We start from the raw sequence: 19,013 nt of genomic DNA, 5'->3' as shown, positions 1-19,013 counted from the left end.
GGTGTTGTGGCATCCATTACAATAGGACCAGTACTTGTGGCTATGAAAAATAGGATCAGAATAGTATCCAGAGTCCATCATTCCAAGAAAAAGAAGTAGTAAGCATTTGACCACTAACTCTCAATCGTGTTACTAAAATGGCCTTTTCTGTAATTTTATGCATCTCATCTATAACTTCTTTTAAATTTCCAGTCTCAGTCAAAAACTGTTATAGAAGAATTGCTAACAGCAAGAAAATGTTAATGTAATAAAATGAAAATATAACAGCTTAAATCATTATTTCCCATAAGTGACCACAGCAGCATAAAAAAAACTGACTAACTAACTTAATTAATTAATTGCAAATCCATCTCCCCATTTCAAGTTCAATACTCTTTGATCATTCTGCAATTTAAAAATTGTATGCTTCCAGGCAGATTAATGACATTTTGTGATATATGGTAATTTTTTTTACAAACAAACATAAGTTTATATCTACAGTTTCACAGATAAAAATACCATTCAAGGTTGTGAAAAAGTGACATTTACCCAAATGAGAAGGTTTTTGTTGGCTTCCAGTGTGCCATTACTGAAGCAAGTAGTCCCATGACAAGTGCTGAGCAATCAAATAACATGTGAAAACCATCAGAAATGAGCCCCAGGCTATTAGTCCATATACCATATAAAAATTCCACGAATGTAAAACCTGGATGAATTAAAACACACAGATGGATTAAGTACAGAAAGAATAAATTGGGAGAAAATTAGCAGTAATTAGAATGTTTATTCTCAGTCATTCAATACGTTTTCTTACATGTTCCTGTTATTACACTAAAAACTATTTCACCTGAACACCTAGAGCAAGAAATAATTTTAAGTAAAATGAATATGCCGTGTCTCACATGATGAAGAATCACACAACAGCAGTACCACATATTTTGGAAACAAATGATACTGACAAAATAGTAGATGCTACAGTGTATGATATCACTTCTCAGTAAGCTTTTGGGACATTTTTGAACTGTCGGACACCAAAGACCAGAAATTTCAGTACATAAATAGACGATTATGAATTAATAACAAAGGAGACATCTCAATATTATTATGATTTTAGTTTTAACAAAATATCGTAAGAATCAGAAGAAGATTTTTCTATTCCCCTTTTTATTTTAACAACATGAGCCTATGTACCTGCATTCAATGCCATAAAGTGGAAGTTTATAGCAATATGCTGATCCAGCATTGTGTCATGGTATTCACCAAGTGCTGGTCTCTGCCTGCAGATCAGTGCATGGATGATTACCAGAGTGAGTGAGTGAGTGAGTGATCTGAAACTACATTACATGTGTAAATGGACTGCTACAGGTTGGCTTGTTTCTATGCCTTTCATCATTTTGTCAGCATGACACCTGCAAAGTAGTCACAAAGAAATTTGCTAATTTCTGAAATTAATTTTTCATGGATAGTTTTTATGATGACACTGTACTTATTTTCTGCTCCTATTGCAATTATGAGGGTAAGTCAATTATAATCTGCAATTTAGTTATATTTTTGTTTATTTTGGTAGTACTGTCATTTTGCATTGCTGACGCATGCTTTGTTTATTTGTTGTTATATCTTTGCAATTTTCAAGTTGCTAGGTTACTTTTGTTATCGCTACCATGCTGCTAATCATGGCTGCTCCATTGTCTATTTGCACCAAAGAAGAGCAAAGTTCAGTGATTTGTTTTTTGGGATCATATGGCGTATCAAGGGCTGAAATTCATTGAAGACTTTCAGTACAGTAAGAGAACAGGGTTTTGCCACAATGGAGTGTCTACTAATGGATTGAAAAATTCCGAAATGGTTGCACAAGTGTTATGTACGATGAAGGAGTCGGACGACCATTTACCGCCACAAATGAAGAAAACATTGGGCGTTCACGTGAAATTATTCCCTTAGACAGACAATTAACTATTGACAAACTGGCACATCATCTGCGAATTAGTCACAGTTCTGCCTTCAAAATCATCCACAACAGACTTGGGTTTCATGAAGTTTGTGCAGGATGGGTCCCTAAACGACTCACAGAGTTGCATAAACAAATGCGTTTGGACATCTGCAAAAATCATTTGGATCGCTATGGTAATGAAAGGGACAACTGCTTAGACAGGATCATTACTGGTGATGAAACAGGAATCCATCATTACAAGCCGGAGAGTAAATGGCAGAGTATGGAATGAAAACATCCAAATTCCCATGCAAGAAAAATTTCAAGACCCAACCGCCGGCAGGAAAACTGATGCTTACAGTTTTTTGAGGTGCACAGGATCTATTACTGGAACATTATGGAGAAAGGGGCACAACAATAAACAGTGTACATTACAGTGAGATGCTTACTGCCAGGCTAAAGCTTGTAATTCATAGCAAACACTGAGGATTGCTGTCAAAAGGTTTTGTGTTGTTGCACGACAATGCCTGTCCGCATACTGCTGCCCACACTGCTGAAATGCTCCAGAAACTCAAATTTGAAGTACTGCATCATCCTCCATATATACTCGATCTTGCCCCTTCTGATTATCACTTATTTGGTCCACTCAAACAGGCATTAAGGACCCGTCGATTTGCCTCGGACTAAACAGTGAAAGAAGCGGTGCATTCCAGGCTCGCAGCTCAACTGAGAACCTTCTTTTATGAGGGCATTAGGAAACTTTTACAATGATGGACCAAGTGTGTTGAAATGCAAGAGGACTATGTCGAAAAATGACGTTCTTGTAAGTTTCATATTTGATTACAATAAAATTTTACAACTACTTTGTGGATAGTAATTGACTTACCCCCGTACATACACTGATTTCCGCATCTTTCTGTGCTTCACTCTGCCTGTCTTCACACGATATTTACACAAAAATGGGATACAGGCAAACACTTATGTCGCCATGTTTATAAAGACTATGTTATTGTTGCTGCTTGTCTGTTCACTATATGGTGCTAATTTTTAATGTTTAGTGAAAACATTTTTGTTTTGCTGCTGGGGGAGAACTTTTGTTGTGATTTTTTCCTGTGTGTGCATATGTGTGTGTTCATTGTGGTTTAGAAACACATTAGCAAGTAGACCATTGATACTCGAGCCCAGTGCTGGGCATTCTATACGTAAACAGAACGCCTTGTTGAAACTGAAATAGTTCTATTCTGTTACAATTTTTTGAGTCTCAGTCCAGCACACAGTGTTAATCTGTCAGAAATTTTCAATCTTTAGAAAAGCTTTGATTTGATATTATGTGTATTTGCTGCATTCCCTTGTTTTTGCAGTTGTTCTTTAATAAAAATTCTTACTGTTTCTCCCATCTGCGCATTTGTGCACATGGATGAGATGTCAAAAGATATAAGGTTTGCTGTTGGTGTATACTTATGCCTTTTATCTTTTCCATCAATTCACTGGTGTTTTGTAGGTTCCTATTGTTTGAAGAAGCATGCAATTTCTGTAGTAATTTGTGTGCAAAGATGGTACATTTTTGAAGTTACTTATTGGTCTAATAAGATAATTGTGTTTGTTTATTTTTGGTAGACCATTTAGATTGGGTGCTTTGGGGTCCTTTTGTGTCATATATTTAGCTTGGACTTTGTGATGGTAACTTTGAAGTTTTTGTAAGTTTCTGTACCAGGCTGTACACATGGACAACCAGATTTTTCCCAGATTCCAGATTATTAAAAACATACTTTTTCCCCAGGTGAAAATACATTCTTTCCAGAGTGAAAATACACTTTTTTCAGGGCAAAAATAAACTTTTTCTATGTTAAGTGACACTACACGTTCCCTCGGAACTGTAACACTTATTAATTTCCTGAATGGTACTGGTGTAGAACTTCCTTGTGCTTTAGGCAATGAAACTCAGGATGTATTACAAAAGTATAAATAAAAATTCCACCAAACACAGCACATTAGTTTCCGAAGCACTGAAATCAAGTTTGTGATGTGCTTTTGTCATTCAATCATAGCTCACACCACATGATCTTGCCAGCCAATGATAGCAGATATTCAGAGCATAGGACACTGACATAGTTGGCAATTAGCAACATCACTTAACTAGTGCAAGCACACAAATAGGATGTGACTGTCCAGCACTGTGGCATGATGTTTGGAGGGGGCATAAAAATTTAGTGTAATTAGGGCAACAGTTTTATCATATCCTATCGAGATATAAGGAGTGCAGACTAAGAAATCTGTGCTTGGCACAATATTTATTTTAAAATGAGACTCTACAACTCATAGGACTCTAATATTTTGCTATGTGGTGATTTTAACATATCTCTTTTTTTTAAATTCGTACTCCACAATACTGTTAGATAGCATTTCTAACCAGGTTTACATCGACGCAGCACTACAAAAAGCTAGTAAGAAGTACTGCATTGTCTTCATACAGAAGCCTTTGACACATTTTGCTGTCAGCAGACACCTGTGGGCGAACTGTGTTTTGTTGTTGTAAATGGCACATTTCCACTGCAACCTCAATTTTATTTTGGTGTTTTTCTCTTGATTATGTTTCTTTGCCACAATATTATTTTGCACTGATGGGCTAAAGTAAAATTCTTCATTAGACTATCGATTCTTATCAGTAAACATTACAAAAATTTAACCAAAAACAAAAACAATAAAAAATTCCAACTTTTTACTGATTTGCTTCCAAATGAAAAAAAAATTCTGGGTGTTTCCCACATTTCCCATTTGTGCTGGGGCATATACAGTCTTTTATGCTTCATTAGTGCCTCATGGTGGGATATCTACATCTACATCTACATCCATACTCCGCAAGCCACTTGACGGTGTGTGGTGGAGGGTACCCTGAGTACCTCTATCGGTTCTCCCTTCTTTTCCAGTCTCGTATTGTTCGTGGAAAGAAGGATTGTCGGCATGCTTCTGTGTGGGCTCTAATCTCTCTGATTTTATCCTCATGGTCTCTTCGTGAGATATACATAGGAAGGAGCAATATACTGCTTGACTCTTCGGTGAAGGTATGTTCTCAAAACTTCAACAAAAGCCCGTACCGAGCTACTGAGCGTCTCTCCTGCAGAATCTTCCACTGGAGTTTATCTATCATCTCCGTAACGCTTTCGCGATTACTAAATGATGCTGTAACGAAGCGCGCTGCTCTCCGTTGGATCTTCTCTATCTCTTCTATCAACCCTATCTGGTACGGATCCCACACTGTTGAGCAGTATTCAAGCAGTGGGCGAACAAGCGTACTGTAACCTACTTCCTTTGTTTTCGGATTGCATTTCCTTAGGATTCTTCCAATGAATCTCAGTCTGGCATCTGCTTTACCGACGATCAACTTTATATGATCATTCCATTTTAAATCACTCCTAATGCGTACTCCCAGATAATTTATGGAATTAACTGCTTCCAGTTGCTGATCTGCTATTTTGTAGCTAAATGATAAGGGATCTATCTTTCTATGTATTCGCAACAAATTACACTTGTCTACATTGAGATTCAATTGCCATTCCCTGCATCATGCGTCAATTCGCTGCAGATCCTCCTGCATTTCAGTACATTTTTTCATTGTTGCAACCTTTCGATACACCACAGCATCATCTGCAAAAAGCCTCAGTGAACTTCCGATGTCATCCACCAGGTCATTTATGTATATTGTGAATAGCAACAGTCCTATGACACTCCCCTGCGGCACACCTGAAATCACTCTTACTTCGGAAGACTTCTCTCCATTGAGAATGACATGCTGCGTTCTGTTATCTAGGAACTCCTCAATCCAATCACACAATTGGTATGATAGTCCATATGCTCTTACTTTGTTCATTAAACGACTGTGGGGAACTGTATCGAATGCCTTGCGGAAGTCAAGAACCACGGCATCTACATGTGAACCCGTGTCTATGGCCCTCTGAGTCTCGTGGACGAATAGCACAAGCTGGGTTTCACACGACCATCTTTTTCGAAACCCATGCTGATTCCTACAGAGTAGATTTCTAGTCTCCAGAACAATCATTATACTCGAACATAATACGTGTTCCAAAAATCTACAACTGATTGACATTAGAGATATAGGTCTATAGTTCTGCACATCTATTGGACGTCCCTTCTTGAAAACGGGGTTGACCTGTGCCAATTAATTTAATGAAATTGTTGTATGAAGTTTTCTGCTTTGCTAATGTACCCTGTTTCACCCATAAGGGCATTTCTTTTACGTGCTATGGTGATAGCTGCTTTATATTCTTTTACTTTTGTGCATTTTTCTGGAAATGTTTTGTTCTGCTGTTTATATTTTTGAGTTGATGTGGATCTTGAGTATGTGTTTTATCTGTTCTACTACCAGTTCCCTTGCCAGGTTGGCACTGAATTTGTGTTTTCCAACTTCCCTTCCTGTTTTATTATGTGTTCTGTTTCTGTGATCAGGTTTTCTATTGTTTTGAATGCTGTGTTTGTATTTATATTGATTCTGGGGCCCCTAATGAAACAATTCTCCTTCTTGCTTTGTTAGTACTACATCAGCTAGATTGATAAGTCAGTCATGGAATTTGTGTTGAGCACCCATCATGTCTTCTTAACTCTCGGGTTTATGGATTTCATGATGTGATTCAGTTTCTTGTCTTGAGTTTCTTTCCTCAATTGCATTAGTGTTTCTGTGCATGACTTGATACCTTGTGTGAGGTCATTAAAATAAGCTGATATTTTTTATGAGATTAGCTAGTTCAAGGTGTGGTTTCTGTAACTGAACAGTAAGTTGCTATTTTCTAGCATATACAAAACAAATTTCTTGTTTTAACCACAGAATTTCTGCTTTCTTTGGTTACTTGTGCAGCAGGTTACTTGACTTTTTACACTGACTTCTATAAAACCAGGAATTATATTAGCACTCTGACAGAATTTGTTAAAAATAGTGTTGATGATAGTTTTGTGCATCTCTACTGTTGCAGTTTTGAATTTGTGTAGTGTTTTGTGGGAAATGCTTAACATGGCTTTGAGAGAATGAATGTTCTGGGGTTGGAAGCTCCAGTTGATGTTTTATCTGTGTTTTTGAATTAAATTTGGGATTATTTATACTCCACTTTATTTAAAATACTATGTACAGAAACGTCTAAAAACTTACAAAATTTACCATCACAAAAGTTCAAGCTAAATATATGACACAAAACAACTACAAACCATCCTTTCAAAATGGTCTACCAAACCTACATAAACAAAAATGTCTAATTAGACTAGAAATTAACTTACTGACAGGAAAGATAAAATACATAAATGTACCACCAAAAGCAAAGCTTCCATCTTTTGACATCTCATCCATCTACACAAATGTGGCAACAGGGCAAACAATGAGCATTATTAAAGAACAATTGCACAATCATACGTAAAAAAATTACACTTCGATGAAATTAAAGCCACTCTAAGGATTTCAACAGAATAGAATTATTTCACTTTCATCAAGGAGATCTATTTACAAAAAGAAAGCCTAGCAATGCACTCACCTGCGGTCTCTACAGGCAAACATTTTTCTGAACCACACTAAAAACAAAATATTCCTGAAATTAGACATCCAAAACAATACACTGTAATATACTGGTATGATTATGTGAAAACATCATGTTTTTGGTCATCCCCTGACACACAGAAATTCAAGTTTCAAATACACACCACACAGATTTAACGTAACTTCACTGGGCAAACTTAGCTATAGACATGAAGTAAACACAATACACCAGATAGCTAGAGAGAAAAGATTTAGAACACAAATAATAAATAAACTGAAAAAAAAAGAAAGCAAACAAAAATATCCAGAGGTTGGGGAACATTCCAAGGAAACAAGGATTGCAAATATCATTCCACACAAACAGTGAAGTACAGGGAAAGCTACACACTAATTTCACTTCATTGATTCTTGCTAGGAGGGCTGTTAGGGTGACAGCCAACAAATAAACCAACAGCTGTATTTTCATCCCTGATTTATTCCAGAGGTAGCCAGTTTCAGCTTATCTTATATTACCACACAAAATAGCATGCAAAAGCAAACAAGTATTAGCACTTAAATAGGAAATGCTATACACTCGTAAACAATGTGAGCAACATTGCTCAGAATGTTTATGAGTGTACAGCCATGTTGCATATACTGATGCGGATCCTGATTCACTTTTGTGTGATATTTTATCTGGCAATATAAACTCAGCCACTATGTTACCGTAGATGGCCTGTGATGGCAATGGCATAATGAAATGACAAATCAATTGATGCTGGAATAAATTAGAGATGAAAAATACAGCTGTTCATTTATTTAGTGCTGGTTATAAAATCTATAAACTACAACCACCTCCACAGAAAAATTTTCCAGAAATTAATCAAGAGTCATAGAAGATGACACATAGATGTTGAGACATGTCTAGGTAAAGAGAAAAAGAAACACATTGTCAAAGATGGAGTTTAAGAAACCCATAATTATGCAAACATGGAAAAAATGTCAACAGTAGCTTCCAATCACAGCGAAGTAATTCTTTTTCAAAATAGATTCTGGTATATTAGCTGGAGGGCAAACGGAAATATTTGTTACTCTGCACAATGAGAGAGTGACTTTCTACCTTCAGTAACAGGTTGTGTTGTTATTATCAGATAAGGGTGATACAGCTGTGCTTGAATTGCGAGGAATCTATGTAACTGCAAGGCTGCACTGTCTACAATTCTTACGAAAGATATGTGGCTCATAACAAAACAGGTATCAGTGTTATAACTAAACCAGCTGCAGTTGAGAAACACATGGAAATTGCCAGGATTCTGCTTAGAAGCAATTCACATGGTACTGACTCAATTAAGAGCAAAAAGAAAATACTCAGTTTTTGAAATATAGATTAAAATATCCTAATTATCTCAGTAGTTTTATGGTGATAATGTGGAAAGAGTACTATTTTAGAAAACTCCAGGACATATTAGACACAAATATATAAAGAGAGCTTAAGAGAGATGCCACAACTTCAGTGCTGTCTTTCAGTTTGTTTTGATGAGAAGAAGCATTTCATCAGGACGGAAGTGTTGCTGCCAATACAGTTTGGTTTGCCAAAGATTTATAAGACAGTCAGGTCATTGTGACTGACAGTGAGACTGACTGAGAGTTTAACATAAAGATTAATGTAAACTTCATTGTACTTACTCAAATTGAGACACAGGAAGTAGAATATTCTGCGGCTATTATTGCTGCCAAGTACCTGCCGAAGCATTGAAGTGGCAATTATGAGGGCTGATCGAGACTTGTCATGGAGAGCACTACTAGTGAAAGTGTACAGTGGTAGCCCTGATGACGAGTATCCTACTAGTGATCCCTTAGCACCCGGTTTGTTAACAGATGTCAAGCTCAGGGAGGCTGTAACAGACAAAATTCAGTATTATGTTTTCCAGAAAAAAACATAGGTACTGCACTGCTAATCATAGGTAGTATTTTTCCATGACCTCAACAAGTGTAACGTATTATAGAAAAAACTGATTTATCACAATGTTAGTAATTTGTAATACATTTACTCAACTTATAGAAGTATAGCTTTCTGCCTGGAAATTGGAAATATATCCATAAATCAACCCAGTAAAGTAATTTTAAACAAGGACTGAAGACATAAACACTTCAGTATAGAGCATTGAGTTTGTAATAATAAACAGTACATTCAATACAGACCTACTTTCTCCACTACAATGTTTTGTGGAGACAGGAAAGAGTTAGAACACTTAAACAGCATTGGTTCACAATGAGATTTCCATAATTTTGTTGCTTCCTCTAGTGTGGTTGAATCAAAATACAATTTATTTTTCAATTAAGAAGTTTCGTAAGAAGTTTACTAAATGAGAAGGATAAAATTCTGATGTGTGTGTAATTGTATGTGATGATTAAAACCTTCATTTAATCTCAGGTATTAATCATTGCAGGCATTTAGAGTTACAGATGTCCAGAATTGGTTTGCTCCCACATTAACATTCTCAGCAAGAATAGAAAGAAAGAGTGCAACAGTGATTTATTCCTAGATCCAACATTCTTTCATGAAATAGATACAAGATCCCACAATAAATCGTTTGCCTGGCCATGATCGCTGAATAGCTAAAATAAAGCTTCCCATCAATTAGATTTAGTCAGGAAGAAAAATGTACAGTTTTGCAGATGGTGGTTCAATAACACTTTTGGGAATATATTTACTGGGTGAACAGTGGGGAGATCTTTATCAAGGACACACAGTAGATGAGAAAGTTAATTCCTTCTTTAAAATATTCTTTTACTACTACAAGTCTGGTTTTTTATTACAGTGGTACAGGGATGATTGCAGCTTAGAGGAAAGAACCTTCTGCCACAAAGAGAGATTTATTTAATTTAAAAGGGTACTACCCAACCATTTTTTTTATTGCACTTGGCCTCCAGTGGCCGTTATCAGAAACATGGGGTTACATTACGGTAAACAAGTACGGTGTTGACTAAAGAAAGTGCATCACACTGTGAATGATTTCAAGGCAGATGTGCATGTATTATCAAGTGGTTCAGCATGTCTTTGTGAAATATCATGATAAAAACTCACGATAAGCCGACTAGAGCACCGTCACTCCCAGGTGCAAAAATACAATGGTCAACTACTATCTTTTACAATACTTAAGGGTCCACAATGAGCAATATTGTAAAATTTACCACTGTGTCATCAAACACTCAGAGCCATAGAGTACACACAAAAAACTCAAAATTCTAAAACAAAGTGAAGGTAAGTTGGACCATTATTAAAAATGATATGAATAAACTATATAAAGTAGTTAGTTAGTCAGTTTCATGTTCCAAATTATATGATGACAGTAGCACATGCATAAATGATGATAAATAAAAATAACTGGATGCTACCTTCAGCAGCTGAAAACAGAGTGTGAAACAAAAAGGTCCCGAGTTCGAGTCTTGGTCGGGCACACAGTTTTAATCTGCCAGGAAGTTTCATATCAGCGCACACTCCGCTGCAGAGTGAAAATCTCATTCTGGATAAATGAAAACAACAGGAATAAAACTAAATTTGGAGTTAGGAAACATTAAACATGGTGTCTCACAAGATTCTGTCCTTAGTCCGCTCTTAGCCTTGACTTCCATAAACGATTTACCCCAAAGACATTGGAGGACTCTTCAAAAACAGTGGTGCCTGCTGATAACACAACTACAATGATAAAAGGTTCAAATTGACGACACCAGACACACCCGCAAGAATACAGCAACACACTTACAACTGATTCACAACAAACAAATTGACTCTTAGTTACCTAACAACCCCTCTGTGTCCAAAACAAGGCTGCAGTTTACAATTGCTGTTTATGAAAATAATTTTCGTAATTTTTCCAGTGTTTTGAAGTAAAATGAAGAATGGTTAAAACAAATGTTAGTTAATGAACACAAAGCAAAGTACCTACCAAACATGTACAAAATGCAAGCAAGTATTCCTCCTCCTGAAAGCCTGTGGTCTTCAGAAAGGGAAGTGACTGAGGAATCATTAGCATCACCTGGACTTGAAGCCAGTTTACTCCATAGTACTGCTCCCAATAATGCCCACAGGAAACTTGACACTGAGCCAATTCTTGCTACACGAGGCACATCAAACCTGTAAAGGAATATTTTTAGGTATCATGATGAGGAATTTGCATTGCCATTTAATACAACACTGAACATTAAAATACAACAGAAACACCACAAAGGTGACATGCAACAAACGTCAAACTGGCATGGAGTGTATGAGGGTGGTTTGAAAAGTTCTCGCAATGGAATAGAAAAAAAGTACTTACATCACTGCAACTTTTTTTTATTTTCAAATGTAATCTCTTTGTAGATTAATGCACTTGGTCCAACGATGTTCCAATACCTTGATTCCATCTCGAAAATGAGTTTCCTCCAGGCCTGCAAAATAGTTGTCAACTTCGGCTATCAATTCTTCGTCTGAAGTGAATCTTCATCCACCAGAAAAATTTTCAGTTTTGGGAAGAGATGGAAATCTGAGGGAGTTATATCAAGTTAATAAGGTGGATGTGCCAACAATTCATACCTTAGTTCATGTAATTTTGCCACAGTAACGGCACACGTGTGCGTTGCATCGCATCAAGAGTCGCGGCACCTATCTTGCAGATAATTTTTTAATTTCTAATTCTTCAGATAAAATGTGATATACCCTTTCAGATGACATTTGGCAAGAGTAAGCACTTTTACACAGTTTCAATCGGCGATCCTAAATGACCATTTTGTGGTCTTTTGCAATGATTTCTAGAGTTGTGACACATCTTGGCTGACCACTGCACGCACCATCATCTAAGCTCTCCCAACCAAATTTAAATTAATTTGTCCACTTGCCAACAGTTGGATATGAAGGATCAGAGTCCCCCAGCATGTTCTGGACCTGCTTGTGTATGTGCGGATGGATATGTGTGTGTTTGCGCGAGTGTACACCTGTCCTTTTTCCCCCTAAGGTAAGTCTTTCCGCTCCCGGGATTGGAATGACTCCTTACCCTCTCCCTTAAGACCCACATCCTTTCGTCTTTCCCTTTCCTTCCCTCTTTCCTGAAGAAGCAACCGTTGGTTTCGAAAGCTAGAATTTTGTGTGTATGTTTGTGTGTGCTCCCTGCCGTCGTTGGATAAGCAGCTGCAGCAGCAAGTCGTATAACCCTAGCTTACTTGTTTGTTAGATAGTTTAATTAATTTCTTAGCGTGTTTTTGGGTACTTGCATTGTTTAATTCATATATTTCGGGCGTATTATAGTATTTGAGGGTTGTAGTATCGCGCCTTAGTACCTGAATAGTGTAAATTCGCGTAGTCGTCTATCTTCTGTTTTTGTTTTGAACAGCCAGTGTCGGTTGGTCACAGCCATTGTGCTCCCTGCCGCCGTTAGATAAGCAGCTGCAGCAGAAAGTCGTATAACCCTAGCTTACTTATTTGTTAGATAGTTTAATTAATTTCTTTGTGTGTTTTTGGGTACTTGCATTGTTTAATTCATATATTTCGGGCGTATTATAGTATTTGACAGTTGTAGCATCGCGCTTTAGTGTTTACTTCGTAGATTCTTATTTAAATTGCGTGTGAGTTTCGTATAGAAGGTGCAATTTCGAGTTTTAGTTACTGTAATCGTAAATTCAGCAGATTGTAGCGCAGTCGTTAGGCATTTGTACAGGTTAGTTGGTACATTCTTTGCGTGTTTCGCTTGCGTTATCTAGGCACGGACTCGTGTTTCGGTAACTGTTGTTAAACATCGATTAGAACGGACAGGGACTGCGATTGCTGTGTTCAGATGAGGGCTGACTTGGCATCCCTTCGCTCACAGCTGCAATCGGCGCTGACTTCGGTCGTGCAGCTTGAGGCTGTTGCCAATGGGCACCACTGTGGGAAGCCGGACTTGGGTATCACGGGGATTGTCAACCTCGTCCCGTCTGTCCCCAGATCGGTCTGCCGCTGTGGTTGCCCCGGTTGCTGCCCGCAGTGGGGCTGAGCCCTCGCCTGTGGTTGATTGGGAGGTCGTTCCAAGGCGTGGCAGGCAGCGAAAGGTGTCCCCGGAGGCTGATCAGAAAGCCTCCCCGGTGCATCTGACAAACCGGTTTCAGGCACTGTCTCTGGCTGAGCCAGATGCAGCTGCCTGCCCTGTTTCAGAGGATCATTCTCAGCCTTCAAGGTCCGGGCAATCGCAGAGGGTGGGCTTACTGGTAGTTGGGAGCTCCAATGTTAGGTGCGTAATGGGGCCCCTTAGGGATACGGCGGCTAAGGAGGGGAAGAAATTCAGTGTGCACACCGTGTGCATTCCGGGAGGAGTCATTCCTGATGTGGAAAGGGTCCTTCCGGATGCCATGAAGAGCACAGGGTGCAGCCAGCTGCAGGTGGTGGCACATGTCGGCACTAATGACGTGTGTCGCTTTGGATCTGAGGAAATTCTCTCTGGATTCCAGCGGCTATCTGATTTGGTGAAGGCTGCAGGTCTTGCTTACGAGATGAAGGCAGAGCTCACCATCTGCAGCATCGTTGACAGAACCAACTGCGAACCTTTGGTGCAGAGCCGGGTGGAGGGTCTGAATCAGAGGCTCAGACGGTTTTGCGACCGTATTGGCTGCAGATTCCTTGACTTGCGCCATAGGGTGGTCGGGTTTCGGGTTACGCTGAATAGGTCAGGAGTTCACTACACTCAGCTGGCGGCTACACGGGTAGCGGAGGCTGTGTGGCGTGGACTGGGCGGTTTTTTAGGTTAGAAGGCCTCGGGAAAGTACGGGGTGGGCTGCAATGTCAAAGGGTGCTTGGCAATTACAGGACGTGCTTGGATCAAGGAACAGTCGGAATTATAGTTGTAAATTGTTGTAGTTGCGCTGGAAAAGTCCCTGAGCTTCAAGCGCTAATAGAAAGCACAGAAGCTGATATCATTATAGGTGCAGAAAGCTGGCTAAAGCCTGAAATAAGTTCTGCAGAAATTTTTACGAAGTCTCAGACGGTGTTCAGAAAAGATAGATTAGGCAGAATTGGTGGTGGAGTGTTTGTGTCTGTCAGTAGTGGTTTATCTTGTAGTGAAGTCGAAGTAGATACTCCGTGCGAATTGGTATGGGTGGAGGTTATACTTAACAGCCGAATTAAGTTAACAATTGGCTCCTTCTACCGACCCCCAGACTCCGATGATACAGTTGCAGAACAGTTCAGAGAAAGTTTGAGTCTCGTAACAAATAAATACCCCACTCATACGGTTATAGTTGGTGGGGACTTCAACCTACCCTCGGTATGTTGGCAAAAATACTTGTTCAAAACCGGTGGTAGGCAGAAAACGTCTTCCGAGATTGTCCTAAATGCTTTCTCCGAAAATTATTTCGAGCAGTTAGTCCACGAACCCACGCAAATTGTAAATGGATGTGAAAACACACTTGACCTCTTAGCCACAAACAATCCAGAGCTGATAGAGAGAGTCATGACTGATACAGGGATTAGTGATCACAAGGTCATTGTAGCTAGGCTCAATACCATTTCTTCCAAATCCATCAGAAACAAACGCAAAATAATTTTATTTAAAAAAGCGGATAAAGTGCCACTAGAAGCCTTCCTAAAAGACAATTTCCATTCCTTCCGAACTGACTATGCGAATGTAGACGAGATGTGGCTCAAATTCAAAGATATAGTAGCAACAGCAATTGAGATATTCATACCTCATAAATTGGTAAGAGATGGAACGGATCCCCCGTGGTACACAAAAAAAGTCTGAACGCTGTTGCAGAGGCAACGGAAAAAGCACGCGAAGTTCAGAAGAACGCGAAATCCCGAAGATGGGCTAACATTTACAGACACATGAAATTTGGCACGTACTTCGATGCGAGATGCCTTTAATAGGTTCCACAACGAAACATTGTCTCGAAATTTGGTAGAAAATCCGAAGAAATTCTGGTCGTATGTAAAGTACACAAGCAGCAAGACACAGTCAATACCTTCGCTGCGCAGTGCCGATGGTACTGTTATCGACGACTGTGCCGCTAAAGCGGAGTTATTGAACGCAGTTTTCAGAAATTCCTTCACCAGGGAAGACGAATGGAATATTCCAGAATTTGAAACACGAACATCTGCTAGCATGAGTTTCTTAGAAGTAGATACCTTAGGGGTTGCGAAGCAACTCAAATCGCTTGATACGGGCAAGTCTTCAGGTCCAGATTGTATACCGATTAGGTTCCTTTCAGATTACGCTGATACTATAGCTCCCTACTTAGAACTCATATACAACCGCTCGCTCACCGATAGATCTGTACCTACTGATTGGAAAATTGCGCAGGTCGCACCAGTGTTCAAGAAGGGTAGTAGGAGTAATCCATTTAACCACAGACCTATATCATTGACGTCGGTTTGCAGTAGGGTTTTGGAGCATATACTGTATTCAAACATTATGAATCACCTCGAAGGGAACGATCTATTGACACGTAATCAGCATGGCTTCAGAAAACATCGCTCTTGTGCAACGCAGCTACCTCTTTATTCGCACGAAGTAATGGCCACTATCGACAGGGGATCTCAAGTTGATTCCGTATTTCTAGATTTCCGGAAAGCTTTTGACACCGTTCCTCATAAGTGACTTCTAATCAAGCTGCGGAGCTATGGGGTATCGTCTCAGTTGTGCGACTGGATTCGTGATTTCCTGTCAGGAATGTCACAGTTCGTAGTAATAGACGGCAAATCATCGAGTAAAACTGAACTGATATCAGGTGTTCCCCAGGGAAGTGTCCTGGGACCTCTACTGTTCCTGATCTATATAAATGACCTGGGTGACAATCTGAGCAGTTCTCTTAGACTGTTCGCAGATGATTCTGTAATTTACTGTCTAGTAAGGTCATCCGAAGACCAGTATCAGTTGCAAAGCGATTTAGAAAATATTGCTGTATGGTGTGGCAGTGACAGTGGACGCTAAATAACGAAAAGTGTGAGATGATCCACATGAGTTCCAAAAGAAATCCGTTGGATTACTCGATAAATAGTACAATTCTCAAGGCTGTCAATTCAACTAAGTACCTGGGTGTTAAAATTACGAACAACTTCAGTTGGAAGGACCACATAGATAATATTGTCGGGAAGGCGAGCCAAAGGTTGCGTTTCATTGGCAGGGCACTTAGAAGATGCAACAAGTCCACTAAAGAGACAGATTACACTACACTCGTTCGTCCTCTGTTAGAATATTGCTGCGCGGTGTGGGATCCTTACCAGGTGGGATTGACGGAGGACATCGAAAGGGTGCAAAAAAGGGCAGCTCGTTTTGTATTATCATGTTATAGGGGAGAGAGTGTGGCAGATATGATACACGAGTTGGGATGGAAGTCATTACAGCATAGACGTTTTTCGTCGCGGCAAGACCTTTTTACGAAATTTCAGTCACCAACTTTCTCTTCCGAATGCGAAAATATTTTGTTGAGTCCAACCTTCATAGGTAGGAATGATCATCAAAATAAAATAAGAGAAATCAGAGCTCGAACAGAAAGGTTTAGGTGTTCGTTTTTCCCGCTCGCTGTTCGGGAGAGTAATAGTAGAGAGATAGTATGATTGTGGTTCGATGAACCCTCTGCCAAGCACTTAAATGTGAATTGCAGAGTAGTCATGTAGATGTAGATGTAGATGTATCGACCTGCCAGCGCTTTTGTTTGGTAAGTCACATCATCTTTGTTTTTAGATATATTTTTCACTCATTATTGTGGTAGACAACATGCACGGTCTTTCCTGCCAGAAATTTGGAGATGGTATGAAGCAACTGATCACCTAATGTGTTGTGATTGCAGATCTGGAGGAGGTGCAAAATAGAGTAGTCATCCAAGAATAGAGATCAATATTGCTTCCATTACCATGGTTACTATCTCTTTGATTATGATGACATATCTGGTGATGCTGAATAGTCATGCATTTTGTGTAAGATTCTCATGTTTGGGACTTTCTAACAGGGCTTAACAGGTTTGTACTTGAAATACTGATGCCACATTAATGACTGGACAAATGTAGGAAGGCATACCTGGATATGCAATAGGTAGAGCTGCCTAATGATGTTAAACCTCTGACAGGTACCTTAGGCTTCTCAATATTGAAAAAATATGTCTACTACATTTTGCTTACAAAGCAAAGCCTGGCATATAGCGACCTTGGCTGTCATACAGCAACCTCTGGCAGGGTCAGTTGATCAATGAGATGGAAATCTCTCTTGAAACTACTCTAGAAGTGAGTGAGAAGTCATCTGGATTCAAGAACTCAGGCAAGGGAGCAGTTCATGTGTGCTCTAAGGTGTTTTCCACATAGTTGGAAATGTTAATGCAGTGATAAAGACTCTGATGTGGACACTCATTCCCTTGTTTTGACAAGGGTATAACAAATGCATCCCAACAAGTATCAGAGTGGTCTCCTTTTCCCCAATTATAGTTGAAAAGGGGGAAGGAGCCTCATGTAATACTCAATGCGGCATCAACATGGCCAAAGGAGAGTTGTATAGTTCAGTGTAGCTGCAATAGACTCCTTATGTTTCCTCTCACAAATAGTTCTGCAATGGTGGATCCTAGCTAGCAGTGACAGTTGTTCCAGCAAAGTATTCCACAGGAAGTGAGTAAGTGCTCCACTAAAAACTGTTAACAACATGTCTTTTTGTTTTTGGACATTTTGATGATACTATTTTTTTAATATTTTGTTATGATTTCTGTTTTATTTGGTATGATTTAAAATTGAAGTAATCACTGAATAAAACAAGTTTTCCTCATTTAAAAAAAAAATTCATTGGCCTTCAAAATAAACAAGGTATTCCATCAAAGTACCAGTTCTCAAAGTGTTCCATTAGAGGAAAAGTTTTGGAACCCCCTAATTGGAGGTATGTTCCTCTGGCTGATCAGGAGAATAATATGCCACATTAAACCAGTAATTGGGCACCTCTCACCTTTGTAGGAATCGTCTCCCACACTAATGTACATTTTCGAACTGGATTATTGTGTTCATGAATTTCTACCTTGATCTCATCTTGTTCTCTTTCAAAATTTGACAATCTTTGGCCAGACTACAGGCTTTGCAATAGGTCTGTAACTGAATCCTGCAGAGCTCCACACCTGCTAACAACTGTGGACCAGTACTCATCCCTCCACCAAGTGGCCTGAAGACTGAAGAAAGATTGCTCCAGTAGCAGGATGTACCACATTGGCAACATGATCTACTAATTTGTGGTTGCCTTTATGACATTCAAACAAACTCAGCTGACTGTACGGACTACACTCAGCCTTTTTGAGCATCTATTGTAGTGTTTTGCTTTTGCGAACTGCTCAGTCTGCTAGCTCTATCCAGAATAGGGAGTGGTCACTGGAGAGAAAAATCATTGTCCCCTGTCCACTGAGCAGCACCTGTGATAGTTGGAGAACTTAATGAAGAATCATGACAGAGAATGATCCTGTAATAAAGAAGCTTAACTGCATATGCTGCTGTGCACTTAGGTTGTCTGCATTACTACCTCAGCAGCTCTACAATAGAGGCATGCGATTGCAAGATGCCGTAGCATTTTATACGCATTTAAGTCCTCACAGGGGAATGGATGGGAAAGCTATCTGATG

At 39.2% G+C, this 19,013-nt stretch overlaps 1 protein-coding gene across 1 annotated transcript in view; it reads right to left on the bottom strand.

Annotated features, from left to right (window-relative positions):
- Positions 1-19,013, bottom strand: part of LOC126365970 (zinc transporter 5-like) — a 233,939-nt gene that overhangs the window by 47,983 nt on the left and 166,943 nt on the right. Inside the window, exons 7-9 of the mRNA XM_050008767.1 lie at positions 11,375-11,562; positions 9,111-9,320; positions 529-685 (exon numbers count right to left, since the gene is read on the bottom strand). Of these exons, the coding sequence (XP_049864724.1) occupies positions 529-685; positions 9,111-9,320; positions 11,375-11,562 (555 nt within the window). The remainder of the gene's footprint in view (positions 1-528; positions 686-9,110; positions 9,321-11,374; positions 11,563-19,013) is intronic.

This window comes from Schistocerca gregaria, chromosome 4, assembly GCF_023897955.1.
Source record: "Schistocerca gregaria isolate iqSchGreg1 chromosome 4, iqSchGreg1.2, whole genome shotgun sequence".
NCBI classification, from domain to species: domain Eukaryota; kingdom Metazoa; phylum Arthropoda; class Insecta; order Orthoptera; family Acrididae; genus Schistocerca; species Schistocerca gregaria.
This window is presented reverse-complemented; position numbering and strand designations above follow the sequence as displayed.